This window comes from Stegostoma tigrinum, chromosome 26 (assembly GCF_030684315.1).
Source record: "Stegostoma tigrinum isolate sSteTig4 chromosome 26, sSteTig4.hap1, whole genome shotgun sequence".
NCBI lineage: Eukaryota > Metazoa > Chordata > Chondrichthyes > Orectolobiformes > Stegostomatidae > Stegostoma > Stegostoma tigrinum.
Genome location: NC_081379.1, coordinates 33,549,920 through 33,571,527, shown reverse-complemented (window position 1 = coordinate 33,571,527; position 21,608 = coordinate 33,549,920). Strand labels below are relative to the sequence as shown.

The window sequence follows — 21,608 nt, the reverse complement described above, 5'->3', positions numbered from 1 at the left end:
CTACTTCTATTATAGTGCTGTTCCAGATGGTGAAACAAATTTATTTAAGCTTCAGGAATTAGGTGTTGTAACTGTCTTTATTGTTTTTTAATAAGGTTAAAATAGTTTTTTTTGGGTTTCGGTTTAAGGTGAATTTAAAGGTTGTTTCCTGGTTTGCTTTAATTATGCTTGTGTGACCTTACAGACAATACTTGAATGTTTCACTGTTATAAGCAAAGAAATCAATTGTTTGAAGAAGGAGAGATAATGGGAATTGCAGATGCTGGAGAATCCAAGAAAACAAAGTGTGGGGCTGGATGAACCCAGCAGGCCAAGCTGCAACTTAGCACAAAAGCTGACGTTTCGGGCCTCGACCTTTCATCAGAAAAGGGGGGATGGGGAGAGGATTCTGAAGTAAATAGGGAGGGAGCGGGAGGCGGACTGAAGATGGATAGAGGAGAAGATAGGTGGAGAGGAGAGTATGGGTGGGGATAGGTCAGTTCAGGGAGGACGGACAGTTCAAGGGGGCGGGATGAGGTTAGTAGGTAGGAAATGGAGGTGCGGCTTGAGGTGGGAGGAGGGGATGGGTGAGAGGAAGAACAGGTTAGGCAGGCGGAGACGAGCTGGGCTGGTTGGGGGGGGAGGGGAGATTTTGAAGCTGGTGAAATCCACGTTGATGCCATTGGGCTGCAGGGTTCCCAAGCGGAATATGAGTTGCTGTTCCTGCAACTTAGGGGTAGCATCATTATGGCACTGCAGGAGGCCCAGGATGGACATGTTGTCAAAGGAATGGGAGGGGGAGTTGAAATGGTTCGTGACTGGTGAAGAAAGATCTGTGTTCTGAACAAATTGCTTTAATTTTCAAAATGGCAGTAAGCAGAGGGAGGTTGAATCTTGTGGTTTAGCCAATCAAAGAACTTATGTTCTGTATGATTAAAGAGCTAAAAACTGAGTTCCAGGGAATTTGGTTGGGGCCAGTAGTTCCTTGAGGAGAGAAGCTCAGCAATGGAATACAAGTATCAGCATGAGTTTTGTGGGTCATGGCAAGTGACTGTTGACATTACCGAAACTTAGAGTAGGATTTTGTACTGGTAGGGAAATACCTTTGACCTAAACTGTGACCTGTGTGGCTATAACAATTGAGACTTCTTCCAAATTTAACAGTTAATGGAACTGCAACACTGATAATAACAATTCTGAACAGGTGACTTGGTCTGCTGTTTTAACTGAGTATATGGGTTTCCAAGCCTACCTTAGTGTGTATTTTATTCCAGAACTACCAACTGCTCCCTTTCCCTACCAGTGAGGTTTAATATTTTAATATAGTTAAAGCCCAAGTATTGTACGAAACAGGATAAATTATAATACGCGTATGCAAAGAAACAATGCTCTGACAGTGATAATGGGAACTGCAGATGCTGGAGAATCCAAGATAATAAAATGTGAAGCTGGATGAACACAGCAGGCCAAGCAGCATCTTAGGAACACAAAAGCTGACGTTTCGGGCCTAGACCCCTCTGATGAAGGTTCGAGGCCCGAAACGCCAGCTTTTGTGCTCCTAAGATGCTGCGTGGCCTGCTGTGTTCATCCAGCTTCACACTTCATTTTCTTATCAATGCCCTAACAGTACTAGTCTGCATTCGTGTGTTGAAGCTGATCCTTTGATTCTACAGGTGTGGAAAGTTTATAATTTTATATTGAGTCATAAGCTGCTTGTTTAGACCAAGATTGCTACTTTAATTTCAGTCTAGTAATAGGTGAAACTCCAGTTTTAACACAGATAAAAGTAGTAATTGACGAATGCATAATGGAGCCCCACCTGCCGAGTTTCATCTAAATCTAGGAAGATTGACCCGTTAATTAAATCTGAAACAACTTTAAACAGTCACGGTCCCCCTCTCCTAATTTTGATAGTTCCTTCCTACTTGATATCTCCGAGACAGTCAGATTTAACCAAGTTCAAAATGATGGAGGGGGCTGCTTTGCAAAGCTCAACTTGTCCCTTGCTGGTCTTAGTAAATGCAAACTTCAACTCTGGATGTCATTCTGCTCTGGTAGCTATGAAACCTTTAGAACAAATTGGCCTTTTAAGTGCACTTTTCTCTAACTTGAATGTAATATTTCATCAAAAAGGTCCAAAAACATGTATTTTTAAGTCTCTTCCAGGTTTTCGTTTAAGTCTGAACATAATTTTAATAAATTGTGCAATTCATTTTGAAATTGGGATTTGTGCATTCCCAATTTTAAAAGAATTGAAATTCAGATCAATAAGCTTGTGAACTTGATTGAACAAAATTACATCCTCTAATGTTTGCTGATTGTCAGAAGTTACGCGACGCCTGGCTGTGGTCCAACAGGTTTATTTGAAATCACAGACTTTTGGAGCGTCACCCCTTTGTCAGGTGAATGTCATTTTAAGTCATAAATCAAGCTATCTCTATTAAGCAAGTGGCACCTTCACTTGGTAAAATTTTAATCTGAATAAATGCTGCCAGTAGTGTCGCTTATCAGCTCATCGTATCACAATTGCCAGTGACAAAAAACCATGACTTCTGATCTAAAGCTACTTGCAACAACCAGTGAAATGGGAGAAAATAAACTTTTCCTTTGCTATGGGCCAAATACAGAGGTTTCTCCAGGTAATTTTGAGACATTGAAGGCAAAGCTATTTTAAACTGAGTGGTGTGGGAAAGAGTGTTCCCTTTTCATGGGACACTGTCATCAGTTCTGGGACAGGAGGGATCTATACCGCTGGGATGGACTCCACCTGAACTGGTCCGGGTCCAGTGTTCTGGCAAAAAGGATAAATAGCGTAGTTAATAGGACTTTAAATAGTAAGTAGAGTGGAAAGGAGAAGTGAGCGTAGTGGGAGAATAACAAGTAATGTAAGGCAAAGCAGCAGGTTAGCAGGTGATGAAGTTTCAACTCCATTGAAAATTAGGAAAAAAGCTAAAGGGAAGGAGAACTCGAACTGTTAGTAATGGAGGTGAGAGGACCCAAAAAGGTAGTGCAAAAACTGGCATAAGGGCACTTCATCTGAATGCTCGGAGCATTAGAAACAAGTTGATGAGTTGATGGCGCACATCATGACAAATGTGTATGATTTAGTGGCTATTACAGAGACATGGTTACAGGATAGTCATGACTGGGAGTTAAATATCCAGGGGTGTCAAACTGTTCGGAAGGACAGACAGGAAGATAAGGGAGGTGCTGTTGCTCTGATATTTAAGGATGATATCAGGGTGGTCGTGAGAGATGATACTCTACTGAACAAAACATTGAATCCGTTTGGGTGGAAATTAGGAATAGCAAGGAGAAGTCGTCACTGATAGGTATGGTCTGCAGGCAACCAAATAATGACATCGTGGTGGGGGAGTTGAGGGCAGTAAACATATAAAAATAGCTAAAGCATGTAAAAATGGTACAGCAATTATCATGGGGGATTTTAATTTACATATTGATTGGTCAAACCAGGTTGGACGTGGTAGCCTTGTGGAAGGGTTCGTAGAATGAATCTGTGATAATTTCCTTGAACAATATGTAATGGAACCTATGAGGGAGCAAGCTATCCTAGATCTAGTCCTGTGTAATGAGACAGGAGTAATTAATGATCTCATTTAGGGATCCTCTTGGACGGAGCAGTTACAGTATGGTCAAATTTAAAATACAGATGGAGCGTGAAAAAGTTAATTCCAGGACCTATGTCCTGTGCTTAAATAAAGGAGACTGTGAAGGAATGAGGAAGGAGTTAGCTAAGGTGGAATGGGAGCAAAAACTTTATGGTGGGTCAATTGCGGAACAGTGGAGGACTTTCAAAACAACTTTTCACAGTGCTCAGCAGAAGTATATTCCGGTGATAAGGAAGAAGTGTAGGAAAAGAGAGGGCCAGCTGTAGATGTCAGAGGAAATAAAGGAAAGTATCAGATTGGAAGAAAAACGTATACAAAACAGCGAAGAGTAGTGGGAAACTAGTAGACCGGGAAATCTTAGCAGAAAGCCACAAAAAAAAGTTATAAAGAAAAGTAAGATAGATTGAGAGTAAACTAGCTCAGAATATAAAAACAGGCAGTAAAAGTTTCTATAAATATGTAAATTGTAAAAGAATGGCGAAGGTAAACATTGGTCCTTTAGAGGATGAGAAGGCCAATTTAATAACTGGGAATGAAGAAATAGCCGAGACATTAAACAGTTATTTCGTGTCAGTCTTCACAGTAGAAGACACAAATAACATGCCAGAAACTAATGGCAAGATGGTTATTGCAGGGGAGGACCTAGAAACTATCGTCATAAGAAGGTAGTGCTGGGCAAGCTAATGAAGATAAAGGTAGACAGGTCTCCTGGCTCTGGTGAAATGCATCCCAGGGTACAAAAAGAGGTGATGGGGAAATAGCAAATGCACTAGTTGGAAGACAGCCAATGTGACGCCACTGTTTAGAAAAGGAAGTAGAAGAAAAGTAGGTAACTGTTAGTTAGCTTAACTTCGGTAGTGGGGAAAATGCTCGAATCTATCATTAAGGAAGAAATAGCAAGACATCTGGATGTAAATTGTCCCATTGGGAACACCCAGCATGGGTTCATAAAGGGTGGGTCATGTTTAAATAATTTGGTGGAATTCTTTGAGGACATTACTTGCATGGTGGACGACAAGGAACCTGTGGATGTGGTGTATCTGGATTTCCAGAAGGCATTTAACAAATGCCACATCAAAGGCTGCTTCATAAGATAAAGTTGCACAGTATTGCAGGTAATGTATTGGCATGGATAGAGGATGGGTTGACCAGAAGAAAGCAAAGAGTAGGGGTAAATGGGTGTCTTTCTGGTTGACGGTCCGCGGCTAGTGGTGTGCCTCAGGGATCGATGTTGGGACGTAAATTGTTTACAATTTACAGAGATGATTTGGATTTGGGGGTCTAAGTGTAGTGTGTCAAAATTTCCAGATGACACTAAGGTGAGTGGTAGAGCAAGGTGTGCAGAAGATATTGAAAGTCTGCAGAGAGATATATAAATAGTCTGAGTGCGTGGGCAAAGGTCTGGCAGATGGAGTACAATGTTGATAAGTGTGAGGTCATCAGTTTTGGTAGGAACAACAGCAAAATGGACTATGTTTTAAATGGTAAAATATTGCAGCATGCTGCCATGCAGAGGGACTTGGGTGTCCTTGTGCATAAATAGCTAAAGGTGGGATTGCAGGTGCAGCAGGTAGTTAAAAAGGCAAATGGACTTTTGTCTGCCATTGCTTGAGGGATGGAGTTTAAGAACAGGGAGGCTGACTGCAGCTGTATAGTGTCCTGGTGAGGTCACACCAGGATCACTCTGTGCAGTTTTGGTCTCCTTACTTGAGAAGAGATATTCTAGCACTGGAGGGGGTGCAGAGGAGATTCACTCAGTTGATTCCAGAGTTGAGACAGTTGGATTATGAGGACAAACTGAGTAAGTAGACTTGGATTATACTCATTGGAATTCAGAAGAATGAGGGGAGATCTTAAAGAAACATATAAGATTATGAAGGAAATAGATAAGGTCAAGGCAGGGAGGTTGTTTCCGCTCGCAGGTGAAACTAGGACTAGAGGGCACCACCTCAAAATAAAGGGAAGCAGATATAGGACTGAGGTCAGGAGGAACTCGTTCACCCAAAGGGTTGTGAATCTGTGGAATTCCATACCGAGTGAAGCGGTTGAAGCTACCTCACTGTTTTTAAGGCAAAGCTGAATAAATTTTTGACCAGTAAAGGAATTAAGGGTTATGGTGAGTGGGTGGGTAAGTGGAGCTGAGTCTCAAAAAGATCAGCCTTGATCTTATTAAATGGTGGGGCAGGCTCGAGGGGCCAGATCCCTACTCTTCCTAGTTCTTATGTTCTTAATATGTAAACTATTTCTATTCATTAGCTGGTAGTCAATTGGTATGTCTGAGTGGTTTTCTTTGGCCCCTAATGTCAGAAAGCTGTGGATGTGCGCTAAATTAAAACAAAACCACAGATGCAACCTTCAGGACTCAATATCGTCTTAAATATTTTTGGGGCCTGAACACCCCAATCCATGTCCTTTACCCAGGCCCTGTTGAGTGATGGAAGCTGTCTTTCTCCCTGCTCCCTCTCCCACCCCAACTTTATGGCAAGATAATAAAATGTGAGGCTGGATGAACACAGCAGGCCCAGCAGCACCTCAGGAGCACAAAAGCTGATGTTTTGGGCCTAGACCCTTCTTCAGAGAGGGGGATGGGTGAGGGTTCTGGAATAAATAGGGAGAGAGGGGGAGGCGGACCGAAGATGGAGAGAAAAGAAGATAGGTGGGGAGGCAGGGAGGGGATAGGTCAGTCCAGGGAAGACTGACAGGTCAAGGAGGTGGGATGAGGTTAGTAGGTAGGAAATGGAGGTGCGGCTTGGGGTGGGAGGAAGGGATGGATGAGAGGAAGAACAGGTTAGGGAGGCAGAGACAGGTTGGACTGGTTTTGGGATGCAGTGGGTGGAGGGGAAGAGCTGGGCTGGTTGTGTGGTGCAGTGGGGGGAGGGGATGAACTGGGCTGGTTTTGGGATGCGGTGGGGGAAGGGGAGATTTTGAAGCTGGTGAAGTCCACATTGATACCATTGGGCTGCAGGGTTCCCAAGCAGAATATGAGTTGCTGTTCCTGCAACCTTCGGGTGGCATCATTGTGGCACTGCAGGACGCCCATGATGGACATGTCATCGAAAGAATGGGAGGGGGAGTGGAAATGGTTTGCGACTGGGAGGTGCAGTTGTTTATTGCGAACTGAGCGGAGGTGTTCAGCAAAGCGGTCTCCAAGCCTCCGCTTGGTTTCCCCAATGCAGAGGAAGCTACACGGGGTACAGTGGATGCAGTATACCACATTGGCAGATGTGCAGGTGAACATCTGCTTAATATGGAAAATTGCAGCCCAATGGTATCAATGTGGACTTGACCAGCTTCAAAATCTCCCCTTCCCCCACTGCATCCCAAAACCAGCCCAGTTCGTCCCCTCCCCCCACTGCACCACACAGCCAGCCCAGCTCTTCCCCTCCACCCACTGCATCCCAAAACCAGTCCAACCTGTCTCTGCCTCCCTAACCTGTTCTTCCTCTCACCCATCCCTTCCTCCCACCCCAAGCCGCACCTCCATCTCCCACCTACTAACCTCATCCCACCTCCTTGACCTGTCCGTCTTCCCTGGACTGACCTATCCCCTCCCTACCTCCCCACCTATACTCTCCCCACCTATCTTCTTTTCTCTCCATCTTCGGTCCGCCTCCCCCTCTCCCTATTTATTCCAGAACCCTCACCCCATCTCCCCCCCCCCTCTGATGAAGGGTTGAGGCCCAAAATGTCAGCTTTTGTGCTCCTGAGGTGCTGCTGGGCCTGCTGTGTTCATCCAGCCTCACATTTTATTATCTTGGATTCTCCAGCATCTGCAGTTCCCATTATCACTAATCCAACTTTATGGCTGTTGTTTGTGCCATGTTAAATACTGTGGTGACTAAGAAAATTAACATTTTCCTCGGGTTTTGTGGCTTGAGGATTAATGCAAACTTGCTAATTTCTTGAGGATATTGATGTAATCTTCCGATTCATCTGTATGACTATAGATGTTAACATGCATATAGAAAGTATTGTCACCTATGCAAATTAATTCTTTGTAATGCAGATGTATCACCTGGAAACTAAAATGTAGCCGTTTAGAAAATTAGTAAGTTATAGCCCTCTAAGATAAATCCAGGTTGACACCTGGGCTACTTTTTTTTATTTAAGTAGAAACATCCATGTGTAATTAAGTAACCTGGATTGTGAGTGAAAAATACTTCATCTTTAGGAAGTCAATCGTGATTGCAATTGGTTAGAGCTGTCACTGGGAGGAAACATTGCTGTGTTCAATTAACCTAGAGGTGAATAAATAAAAGCTTCCTCTTTCTCTGACACAACAGGTGGAATGGATTTCTTTTGGGCTACAACATGCTGTCCATTCTGTTTGTAGGCTGCATGTGTGAATCTTTATGGTTGATATTTTTGCAAAAGGTTAACTTCTGTACATGATTCTGCTCAGCTGTAATTCTTGCTATAATTTTGCCATGAAAGTTCATGTCTTCCTTCGTCTCTTAGTGGCTGCTTTAAAATGATGACTAATTATTATTAATACATCTGTAAAATTCTCTTAATGTCCTGTTTGCTCATGCAGTTATTTTCTTTTTGCCTGAGTTTTGCTTTACTTAAACTTCCCTGTTAATGTCTTGCATTGTCCAACAGCCCTGACTTAATTTGTGAAACATTGTACTGTACACAACTGTGTGCTAACATTACCAATTTGTCTTATTTTGTGTTCTATCCTTTAGTCATTAAAAGCAGAGTAGCACAGGTATTTTAAAAAAAAACGGTTTTATCAACTTCCGCTTGCAACCTCAAGGGTTAGTAACATCAGAGAATCCCAACAGTGTGGAATCTGGCCATTTGGCCCTTCGAGTTGCACCGGCCCTCTGAAGAGCATCTCACTTGGACCCATCCTGCTACCCTGTAACTCTGCATTCCCCAGGGCTGACCCACCTAGCCTGCACATGCTTGGACACAATGGGCAATTTAGCATGGCTATCCTACCTAACCTGTACACATTTGGATTGTGGAAGAAAGCCGAACCACCTGGAGGAAATCCCTGCAAACACGGAGGATGGGCAAACTCCACGCAGACAGTTGCCTAAGGCTGGAATTGAACCTGAGCCCCTGGTGCTGTGAGGCAGCATTGCTAACCACTGAGCCACTGTGCTGCCCCATAAGAAACAGAATTTTAAAATTTGAGCAATTGTTTATTCAGGAGCCCGTGAACATGTAGAGAGGTTAGAGAAAGATTTAAGGATGATTCCAGGGTTAAGGGTTTAGTTATGTGGATAAACTTCAAAGTTCTTCAACAAAATCTGATAGTGGCGCTTAAAATCATAAAAGGCTTGGATTAAATAAAGAAATCTGTATCCAATGGTTAGACAGATAAGCAAAACATGTAGATTTGTATGAGATTAAATAAAGAACCAAAAGCAACATGAGGGAAGGTTTTCTAGAAATGTAATGAATGGTTGGGGATTTTTTTTGTGTGAACTGCTAATAGTGATGGATGCAGATTTGTAATAAAGGACGTTAAATAACCACTTACAAAGAGTTTGAGCTGCTGGGAAATGGGCAGAAGTGGGTTTAACTGGGCTCTGGCATTTTATGCTGAGTTAACGATTAGGGGATGCTAGCGGCCCTGCTAGTGGGGGCCACTGAGGTCACTGGGACCACAGCTGAACCACTCCTCCCATTATCGACAGGGAGGCCAATTGGATAGTATCCTTGTGTGTTAGTGGATATCTGTTAGTGAAATTCTGGCAGCAGCTGGAAGAAGTCTGAGAGGACGTGAGAAACTCAAGGCCAGTGTGTTGAATGGGATACTGTTCTATGGTTCAAAATGTTTCAGTTATCTGCAGAATCTCTCTGTACTTCAATCTTTGAACACTGTTAGCTGTTCCATTCAAAGTGTGTCATTTTTAGTATGTATTCGAAATGATTTAACACGAAAGAAACCTTTCATATCAGAGAAGGGTTCACCTGTCAACTTGGTCTCCTGTATCTGCTGCTCCCAATGTGGCTACCTCTACATTGGTGAGACCAAACCTAGACTTGGAGATCGTTTTATAGAGCATCAGCGTTCTGTACGCAACAAATGACAACACCTTCCGGTTACCAACCATTTTTGAACTCCCCCTCCCACTACCTGGGTGACATGTTTGTCCTGGGCTGCCTCCAGTGTCACAATGACAGCACCTGCAAACTGGGGGAGCAACACCTCATACTCTGCCTCAGAAGCCTGCAGCCCAATGGGGTTTAAACATGGAAATCACCAGTTTTAAAATCTTCCCCACCCCTGGCTGCATCCATGCTGACCCTCCCTCTCATCCCGCCTCCATGACCCGACACACCCTGTCCATCTTCTCTCCCATCTATTCACCCTACCTGCACTCGCTTATCACCATCCCACCTACCTTCCCCAGCCCCACCCCTCCTCTCTCCATTTCCTAGCTCCCTTACCCTTCCATTTCTGAAGAAGAGTCCTGATCTGAAATGTCAACCTTCCTGCTCCACTGATGCTGCCTGGCCTGCTGTGTTCCTCCAGCTGCACACTGTTGTCTCTGACCCCAGCATCTACAGTTCTTGCTGTCTCAGTTGACTGAATGTATTCTGTCAGGTGCCATTTAGAAATTATAGCTTTCCAGATTTTAGATTGACAAAATAAAATAATGCCAACTTTTCATGATTGAACGATGTATGAGCTTTTCTGTTATGCTATTTGGTTGAATTTAGTTTCTCATGGGTGATGATATTTTTCTTGCTTTCCAGTGGTGGAAGATGGTCTCTGGGAAAATGGACTTACATACGAATGCAGAACACTGCTCTTTAAAGCCATTCACAATTTGCTAGAAAGGTAAAACTAAATCAATTTACCAGAGAATACTTCATGCTTAATGGAACTATGCAAACTATTATGCACTGCAGTATTTGTTTTATCTTAGCATCTAACAATACTTTAGCATTTAAATGTGCAGATACTGCAATCTGAATATTAAGCTGAATGCACTTTAACAGAGCTCTTTAGTCATTTTAACCATTGTGCTGCAGCATTCTGTCATATTTACACGTAGGAGAATAATTTATAGAAACAGTTGACACTTGAAAAACACGTTTGTAAATTTGCTGCAAAATGTATAATTATGTATGCTTGCAGAATTATTTAAATGTGAAGAATATTCCTGAGCTTTTCTAGCACACATGGAATCAGTTACTCTTGTGCAGAGACTGATTAACGCACAGTGCTTGACTGCCCTTCAGGGAGATGGCAGAAGAATATCCCACTTGTTTCCATAGTCCTGCAAATTTATTTTGTCCAAGATGTCACCTAACCTCCTTTTGAGCTCATCGTCTCAACTTCCGCCATCCTTTCAAGCAGTCAGTTCCAGCTGATTACCTCTGAATTTGTGCTTAGATTTCCAGTTAATCAGAAAAGCAATACTAATGAAGTTAACAGCAGTGTCTTATTAGTTTTCAGAATGTTATTTGAGGGGTAAATATTTATGCACTCCTTGTTTAAATGATCAAATTAGTTATTCCCCAATTGATCATTTAAGCAGTGGGTCTTCATCTCCGATTTAAACCAAATTATGTTGTCGTCATCCTACCATGACAACCTACTGCTGCCATCTCTTTACAAAAAATTCGAAACGAAGTATAAAATAAAACTCCTAAAGATGTAATACTTCCCCTTTTTTCAAATTTAAGCAAATATGTTCAGTCCTAGAAACATCTGGCAACTATTTTCTATTTAGTTGGATAAAGTCACTATAACAGTGTCACAATCCACTTGAGGAAAGCTCACTGACACTTGAGCCCCACCAGACCCAGGATTGTCACAATTTAAAGATGAAATCAGATTACCCAAATCCCCAGTTTTCTTGTTTGGTGACCATGTTTTTGTTCTTAAGAAACTGCCAGTCTGTGTACACACATCACTTCGAACCACAAGTAGATGAGGTAGGAATTATCAACTTTGCAGTTCTCTAACTTAAACTGTACCACATCTTAAATCGTTACACGCTTATGCAGACAGACATAAACAAGGAAAACTCAGATTTGAGGGTGGAGAAAGAAAATGAGAGTTCAACAGCATTCATCCACTGCATTCAATGAGGCGTGTTTTTGTTTCTTTCAGGTTCTTCTGATTACCTTTCCAAATCTTTTCACTGCTTTACTGCCGACACAGGATCTTGGCGCACTAATTGTTCAGTCTCTCAACCACTAGTTGGAGCCAGCAGCTTATGAGCAAATGATCATTGGGAATTACTTCTCTGTGAAGAGAGAAGCTTGCCACTTTTCCAAATTTGAAGACTTTCTGCCACTTTATTGTTTGCACACAGTTGTGAACTTGGTGAGGTAACCAGAGATGTTGTCATGCTGAACACTTCTGACCTCCACAACTGACCTGATTTGAGTTTTGAATCTACAGGCTGTCATTGTGCAAAACTGTCCTGAATGCATACTCCTAATGCTGATGGGACCAACAATCATCCTCCCCCAATGTTTGAAGAAAGTGACCATAGAAATGCAACTCTATGATGAATCTCAATAGCTTGTTTTAAAACTGAAACATATCCTTCCACAGTTTCTTCGGTTTAAAAGATGGTGTATCCTTCTCCATTTTTGTCCACAGAATCCAAACATTTTTTTAAAGAAATGCAGTCTTAATAATGCTGTCATACCTCGTCCTCTTGTCTTTTTTTCTTTCTCTTTTTTCATGAATTCTTGATGGCCTGGAGTGCTGTCATAGCCGTATCTCTGATTAAGGTGAAATAAAATTTACTAATGTATCATTCTGCAAGCTGCTTAATGGCCTCTTATTTTGATACAGTCTTCCAATCCAATAAATAACCTCATTCCCACTTTTGATGCGAGGTACATATTTTAAAAATGTACTTCGAATCCTTGGGTCCTCTTCATTATTGTGAATTGTGGACAACACCCCCCACCGTGATCTTAGGAAGATCGCTTCCCAACTTTTGTCAATCTGAGTAGCAAAACCTTAACCTAACTGACAGAAACTGCTATTTCTAAAATGTTCTTCGTGAATTTAGCAAGAACTGCAGATGCTGCAGTCAGAGTCAATAATTCTTCATGAACTTAGCCTTCTAAGTCATAAGTGTGAATGCTGCTTCCAAGTCAGAATTGTTATCGTATCGCTATCAGTTCTGTTGGCTCCCTGATTCTATATGCGGTCAAGTTTTTCTATGGGATTTCTACTTCAAGGCCCTGCAACATTTTTGGCAGAGGCTCTCCCCAATGGATCTTCTGAAGAAAGGAAATCATTGAATCAATTTAATAGTATCATTGTTTCAGAGACATATAGAAAATAGCAAAAAGCCTTGAGCTAACAATTGATTAGTTCTCTAAGAAAGGTCTGTCAGGTGACTGTGATTTGGTGTGAGTTTTACAGTCCTTTCGCAGAGGCATTTTCTGCTCCTCAGTCAATTCTGTTCAGATTGCGTCTTGCTGTCGAAAGCCCACTCCAGCTGATATTTCGAAGGATGGCACTTTTACTAGTCTTGAGGGATACTCGTGAAACTTAATTGCACAAATCATGGCCTGTTAGATGAACTGGCACAGGCTTTTTTACATTATCTTTTCTCAGACTTGCACCATGGTTCAGTGTTATACTTGTGATCTTGATGCAGGCAAAGTTGATTGCATTTCACCAGGAAGTTACTTGTTAGGATATGTATAGTATTGGCATGGTTGGTGTTTGTCTTGAAGCAAGAATGGGGTTTCTCTTTCAACCACTGCAGTGTGGATAACCTGACATTTCTCTCTCCCAATCCCTTTGGAAGCATCCTTGTTGCATCCTCCCACCTGATTTTGTGTCACCTCCATTCTTGGAAAATTTTGCATTTGATCCTTGCATCAAAGTCCATGATACCGATTGTGATAACCAGAGATCTGCTACTGCTTCAGGCTTCATTATTCTACCTGGAAAGCTTTTTGGGGATCACACTTTGTTTGGTTCCTCCTGCCAGACCTTAGTGTAATGGCTGACTCTACCAGGAGTTGAGAACTCCTGGCAGCATCGCCTTTGGAATCAGCAAAACACTTCAGCCTCTCTCCTGCAGCAATGTGGCAGTTCATGGAAAGATAGGAATTAGAGGAATCTCTTAGACTCCATTGCTGGGAAGATCATTGCTCAAATCCTCTCTGGTTATGTTCTCCCAGCTTCTGAGGAAATCCTTCATGAAAGCCAGTGCAGCTTTTGACCATGACCTGGAGCAATGAATGTGATTTTCACAGATTGGCAACTCCAAGAGAAATGCCAAGAGTAACACCAACTGCTGTACGTGGACTTCATTGATCTGACCAAGGTTTTTGACTCGGTCAATCATGAAATGCTGTGGAAGATGTTAAAGGCTAGCTGTCCAGAGAAATTCATCAACCCCCTCTGTGACAAAATATTGGCAATGGTCCTCCAATGACTGTAATGTGACAGAATTCTTTAAGGTCAGCATGGGTCAAACACGGATGTCATTGTCCTCATCTTTTTCCCCACCTCCTTCATCACCATTCTTGTCAAGAACAAGCTTCCCAGTATTGTAGACATTGTCAATAGGCTGGATAGAAATGTTTCAAACCTTAACTAGTTGAAATCTGAGAAGAAACTGATGCCGACCTATTTTATGGAACTTCAGAATGTGGATTATGCAGTTGCCTCCGTGCTATTGAGAATCTTCAAGCTTTGCTTGGCGCCTTGATGAAAGCATACCAAAGAATTGGTCTCTACCTCAAGAAGACTCCACCCCTTTACCAACCTACTGCAGGTCGAATTCCGGTCCATCTCTCCGTTTAAGGTGGCAGAAAAATCCTCCCAAACGTGGAACATTTTCCTTAACTGGGAAGCTACCTCTCTCATAAGGCTGATAGCAATGTAGATATACACTACTGTACTCAATCTGCGAGAAACACCTTCAGATGCCTAAGGATGAGTTTTCGACTGACATTTGTGCAGATATCAAGATCCTTGTGAATAAGGCAATCATCATTTGGTTCCAAAACTTTGGGAGACACCACATACCGCCTCAAGGCCGTCGAAGTAACAGAAGTGGTGTTTGAGTCGGGTTCTCTGCATCGTTTAGAAGCACAGGTGTCCTAACATCAGCATCCACACTGTAGGGATTCTATGATGGTAACACATGGGAGACTCGTTCAGAAGAAATCAGCTTTGAAGAATCTTCTGCATAAAGGTACACAATTCTTCAAACAGTCATTGGTAAGAGAGTACGGAAAAAGGAACTGGAGAAAGGAATGCCAGTGATCTTGAGGCCAAATACCATTTCCACGTGCCAAATATGTAATCAGATATGTGACTGAAGAGTTGTGCTCATCAGCCACATAAGATCTGCAGAACCCATCACTGGTGATAGAGTTTCCTTGGTGGACAACCTTACTTGTTAGTAAATGATCGTCGATGACACTAGGTTGTAAATAGCTACGGCCCAAGCAACAATCTTTGAAGGCTATTGAGGCACAACCTGTCAACCTGCAAGTCACCTGTTTATTCCAACTATCTACTGTGTTAATTAGTTCTCAGCCCTTGTTTGTATAATGTCCCCTAAAACCTAGCCTCAAAAGCTTTAATCTTGTTTACAGTCTCATCTGGGGTCTAGTAAAATGCCATCTGAAAATGTAAATATACAGTATTTCCTGTTTTCCCCTTTATCCATTCTGCATGTTATGTGCTCAAAAAAACTTCAGGTTTGCTAAACCTGATTTTTATTTGAAAGTTCACTGTGTTAACTGTGTTCAATCCTAACATTATTTCCCGAGTGTCCTACTTGGACATCCTTTATTATGGATTCTGGTGTGTCCCTATGACTGACATTAGGCACTCTCCTGAATATTTCTACAAATTTGTCGGTCTTTATCTTTAATCTTATGCAACCCCCAATTTCTTCTGTGAAGCACATGCTTAATTAATTCAAATGTTGGTGTTGCTTTTTGAGTTGCCTTATGCAGTCTGCATTACACCTTGAAGCTTTAATTATTGAAATGTATACCCTTCTATTCATTTATTTCGTGGCCAGATGGACTAATTGTAGTCTGAATCTGGAACACATTTTTGAATGTTTGCTTTTGGATTTCACTTTTATTTGAAAATTGAGCTGCAGTTAATGGTTATCAAAGTGTTCAAGCAAAAAGTGATTATGTTTTTAAACTCCCAAAAGCCACTTTCTTTCTCTGCGAGCTAATTACGCTAAAATTTCAGAAAAGCCCAGCTCTTCCTCATTTGAGAAACACCATCCAGTGACGTAACTAAATTTTGAGTACAATGAATGAATGCTTACTTTGCTCATGTGGCCTGATGAAAACATCAGTCCTGCATTATTTTAAACAGTTGGATTAAATTTCTGCATTGTTATCTGGACACATTCATTGGTTTCACAGATCTGTTTTGAGTTCAAATTGGTTGATGATTCTAGAATACAATCTAAAGTGCGAGACCAATTGCAGCATTTCAAGAAATGATCAATTGACAGTGTGGTGAATTTTAAAGCAGGATTTTTCATTTTAGATCTGTGAAATTACTCTTGTCTTTGACAAGATATCAAAATTAATTACGAATAGCAGAGGTTCCAGGATAATGTCCAAAAAAATTACACCATTTTAATCTAACTAACTCGATGAACCAGTCTGGATTAATTAATGGCTGTTTACCAAGTTGAACTTTTAGGATGTATGCAAAGACAGATCAGAGGCCTCAATCAAGTTTCAGTTGAGATGGATTCATACAAACAGCAAGATACTTGAGCTTCTGCCCGTTTAGGCCTTTAGACTGGAAACAAGTCTTAGAATTGCTTTAGCAGTTTAAACAGAGCATTAAGAAAGCCCCTGTTAGGAAAAGTGGGTGATGTAGCCTGTGATTGTCCATGCCTGTGGAATGGAGAGGATCATGTCTGGTGAATATACAGAAAGTTGTTGAAAGGAAATGTTTGTGAATAATTTGCAGTTAATTTTAAAAATTAAAGTTAAGCAGTTACTTCATGCTGGTTGAATGTCTATAAAGGATATTTCAGGAAGAGTTGAATTTTTCTTTTGCTTATACTGAGAGCCTTCTAAATTTGTTATACACTATGCACGCAGCAGTGTAATAAAATTGTTCTTTTGTTCAATAGAAATCAGTCAACGTTCAGTTTGTTTGGTGACTGACCACCATGATTATCAGACTGCAGAATAAAAACTAACTTATGATCTGTCGGATCAGGTTTCGTTCAGATCTGATTTGATTTGTCTGGAATCACTGAATATTGAAGCACGACATTGATCACATGCCTTAATACTTAAATTATGTCTTAAGTTGAAATGTGTTTGCCTGGACTAAAATTAATTTTTTCTGGGGTGGCTATGGGAGTGGGCATCTGAAAAAATGGCACAAAATATCTAAGAAAACACGAGCTTAATTTTTCAGCTTGTGATGCAAAATGATACTTAGGGTCGAACAAAGTGTTCAATGTGGTTTACACAACGTTCCACTAAAGAATGCATGCCCGCAAACAGTCTCAGATGATTCTTATTTAGTGTTGGTGAATTTTGCCTGTCTTGCAGTAGACATCAATGCAATGTTTTAAGAAAAAGCATAATTGTATAAATTAAATTCCTTAGTTGTCAACTTTGGTTTATGAGCTTCCTCTTTTTAGTTATTCTTAATGCTTTCATTTACTTGTTTCTCATCAAGTTATCCTTGTACTACCTATGCACGGATGAGTAAGGCCTTTTGAACTGCGGCAATTTTGACTTGTGCCGTTCCTCCTCAGTCCTGTCAACCCTTTCTTCAAGCTAGCCCATCATATCAACATTATTAAAAGAGAGAAAAAGTTAAAGTTTTGAGTCTGATATGAATTTTCTTCAGAGCACAATTTATCAGCTTGGGGTCTTGTTGCAGAAACTTCAAGTATTCTGGAGGTTGAATGAGCATTGAGGGAGTTGTTTATTGTCCTTCAGATGAAGCCTGAAGCCAAGATCTTGTATGTCCGTGGTTGGAATGTGAGCAGTTTTGATATGAGCTGGATTCTTTAGGGCTTCTAAGAAGAATATCGGAATTCTCCTAGTGTCCTAGCTATTTCCTTCAACTATTTTCATTAAAATAGAGATAATCTCATTGTTTAATCTCTGTTAATGGAGACATGATGTGTATGTTGATTGATTGCCACAAATGCAAGATAAGAACCACAATGTTCGAGAAGTAGGTTGTCTTAATTGTTGACCTCACTTGAAGTTTCTGTAGCTGCCAATGAATTCCTCCATGCCTTTCTTTAATCCTAGTCATCGTAATGACTGTTTCTATCTTTCGCCCTGATCCAAGCTAAATCTCTGCCCCATTAAGTCCAGGAGCGTGCATTTAAGTGGATACAGCCATCCATTACTTTATCAGGTGAATTATGTAAAGCAATATTGAGTCCTGCTGTTGTGAGCCACAACTGTTCAAGATTCACCATTATCCTACCTTCTGTTGTCTACTGCAAGCGCCACTCCTCTGTTCCTTCCAGTTGTACTTTCAACAAGCTTGACTACTTCATCTACTGAGCTTAAGATATCGCAGTCAGTTGTCTAGGTCATTTCTCTCCCTTACCTTGTTCCCTAGACAAACGTCCTTTAAGGTTTCTCTCCCTGCCACGCGCCCCCCCCGCCCTGATTTTTCATCTTGCTCTTGTTTCTGTCCTGTCTTCGCTGACTCTTCAAGCTCATCTTGCCAAAGAGACTTAGTCCCCAGCAGCTTCTGAACTCCAGCTTTCTTTCTGGATCCCACGTAATTTATATTAGTTCTTTCATCCATACTAAGCATCTCTCATCAAGAAACCTGATTCCATCAGTTCTGGTGGACAACTGGACCCTTTGATCCTTTTGTCTTGGTAAACTCTTGCCCCATCTCCAACCTTGAGCCTATCCTTTGTGTGTTGCCACCTCCCAAACTGCTGCCTATCTGTAACAGAACAACATGTTTGAAGCCCTATGAACACTTAATCTGGTGACCAAAGCATGACACTTGTCACAGTCGCAGGGCAATCTCAAGTGCTTCGTAGTTATTTTTTGGTGGAAGCTGCATGTTTTTGATATTAATTAAGATAATTAGATGGTTTGTTCATGCATTACTGTAGCTATTTTCTCATCAACCTGTTCTGAGATGTTATTACACAGCACTGGCACAGGTGGAACGTGAACCCAAGCCACCTGATCAATTGATAGGGACACCCCTCTGCCTTTGAAGATCCCTCATTCATTATTGTATCCTTGTGTCATATCTGGTTTATTCTAACTGTTTCTGTTGGTTATGTTAAGTGTTTAAAAAAATAGTTTTGGTTTCTGTTTAAAGTGAAGTAGAGTTGTTTACTTTCAATTTCTTATGTGCCTGTGAGTGATTATAGTGTTTGAATTTTTGACCTAGTTTAGAGACTTTTAGAAGCAAGGATGCTTTGAGATTACTATGGAGAAGGTGGCTGAGGTTGGTGCTATCCTATTTTTAAAAAAAGACTACTTGGTTTTTGCTTAAAAAAAACATAAGAAAGCTGACCTGGACATTACATGAATGAATTCTGTTATGCTTAACAAAACTACTCAGTTTTGTGTGTTCAGAAAGAAAAAGTGAGTTGTAAACCTTTAGGTAGGGTCACGTAGCTTTGTAAAGAGAAATTCAGTAACATTAGATGCCCATAGATAACTTGATGGGTTGCGGCGCATAATTCCCAGTGAAGCCTACACTTGGGCAGGGGTGTCATATTGGCGGGATACAGCATACAATGAACTGTGACCTACACAGCCAGATGCAGGAAAAAAAAAGGACTTCGTTCCGGTATATGTATGAGTATATCGAAAAGCCTACTGGAGTGAAGGATGCAGTAAAACCAAAATTATACTGGGTTAATTCATTGAATTGAGTGTTAGAATACTTAATTGTTTATAATTGCTATCTTTTGCATTTGGTGTACATATATACATAAGTTTGTTTTGTTCTAATTTGTATAGTAAAGATTCTTTGGCTATTTCAGTATTGTCCTGGAGTCCTGTTTTTGTTTTAGACCTTTGATTCTTCACACATTTATTCTTTAAACGTTTAGGATCTCTAAACAGATCCAACATATCTGGGATATCTAGTGTTCCCATTGTCTGGGATCATAAGTTATATTCATAAAACCATCTTTGCAGAACATAATATTTAGCTATGGGGTGGAGGAAATGTTTAGTTTGAATTTATTTCTTGTCATTTTTCTAGATGTCTGATGGATAAGAACTTTGTGAGAATTGGAAAATGGTTTGTCAAACCCTATGAGAAAAATGAGAAGCCTGTCAACAAAAGGTAAGCATTAGTAAGAGGGATTTATTACTTTATTGATGCCCGTGCTCACTAACGTATGTTTCTGTATTTGGTATCTATACACTTCAAAACTACAAGGAGAAGATCAGTCTTGAAGTAGAAAATGTTTAAAAGTGCATGATGTACTCAAGCGCAAGGCTAATGATGATCATGTGACTATTGTTTCACTTTTAGTTCACTAATGCCTTTTAGGAAAGGAAATCTGCCATCCTTCCTTGGTCTGGCCTATACATGACTCCAGACCCATAGCAATGTGATTTGACACTGAAGTGGCCTAGGGATGGCCCATGAACTCTGGGTGTTCAGTGATGCTGTCAACCCATGAAAGGATTAAAGAAAATGTGACTTGTTGATGAATATTAGCATGCCACTATTTCCAAAGAAGCTTAGCATTGTTTTTTGCAGGTCTGTCTAAACTTTACTCCAGTACTATATAAATTCTGCTTTATCTTCAGAATCAAAAATTATGTAGCATTACTTGTAAACAGCGTAAAGCAAGTGACCAAGAGTTAGAGTGAAAAATAGTTGACAAAACTCATCAGGTCTGGCAGCATGGATGGCGATAGAACAGAGAGAGCAAGAAAGATATGAAAAGGGTGTGTAAACAATGACAGTATGGATAGCTATCCAGCTACTGCGCAGAGCCCCCACCTCAACAATCCACGAGATGGCAAGATCTTGTCGTCTTTATAAATACCACTGCCAAACATGTTGAGATTTGCCACCAATTTTTGTTTTCATTCCAGATCTTCAGCATCTGCAGTTTCTCGTTTTATTATATGAGGATTTAGAGACTTAGTTAAACTGGTTTTTAATGCTTTCAGCACAGTTATCGCCAAAACAGTTTCCTCTGTTTTACGATGCGTGGCAATGGAAATTGTGTAGACTAGATTTATGTGACACTAATAAGTCAGTGCTTTCAGCAGTGATGGTAACTGGGAGCCAAAAATGTACAGACATTGTCCAAATTGTGCAGCTTTCAGCTGTGCAGCACAATTAGTTTTGGCCAGCTGATTAATTCTACCTTAAAATGCAGACCAGAAGGAATATGAGCACATAGTCTAAGTACTGAATGCTCTGGTTACTGTACAGAATAAGAGCAAATAAGGAAACTGTACAAAGGCAATGCCACAGGTAGATGTAGCCTGATCTGTTTCATTGAAGACTGTCTCATTCCAAATAAATTTTAAGTGTAGAACTTGATAGGCTGTTGTTTTTATTGACAATGCTTTATGTAACAGTTGAGTTCAGTTAAACTTGTAAATATTATGTCAGATTATTTTGAATGTGGTTCAAGCATTTTGTTTATTATTTTAGGCTATGAAACTCTCAGATATAATTTGAACAGCCCATTTTCTCACATTGCCTCCAAATCGATGTGGCAGTGCATTTGCAGTCTGTAGTTTGATTTTTGATTCCTGATTAACTGAACTGATTCAACCTCATTATTTAATGGTTTAGAATAGATAATTCTGCAGCTGAGATTTCACACTGTATTTAATACCACAAAGTGTTCCATTTCTGGATGTTGAACTTTACATGCCATTTGTTCCACAAATTTTTCAAACTATTTTTGCAGATGCCAAATTCGAAGAGTTATAAAAAAAAGTGGTACACCACATCTCCACAGATCTAACAGCAGAGTACACCATTTTCTCGCAATGACATTGAAAGGTTTCATTTAGTTATTTATTCCAGAGATATTCACCAGTCCAGTGATTCAG

General features: G+C 40.8%; 1 protein-coding gene across 2 annotated transcripts in view; it reads left to right on the top strand.

The window, feature by feature from the left end:
• The window catches only part of LOC125464043 (mediator of RNA polymerase II transcription subunit 13-like), a 208,633-nt gene that overhangs the window by 93,574 nt on the left and 93,451 nt on the right, over window positions 1-21,608 (top strand). For both annotated transcript variants that reach the window (XM_048556028.2, XM_048556027.2), the window contains exons 3-4: window positions 10,326-10,410; window positions 19,783-19,866. In XM_048556028.2, the coding sequence (XP_048411985.1) occupies window positions 10,326-10,410; window positions 19,783-19,866 (169 nt within the window). The remainder of the gene's footprint in view (window positions 1-10,325; window positions 10,411-19,782; window positions 19,867-21,608) is intronic.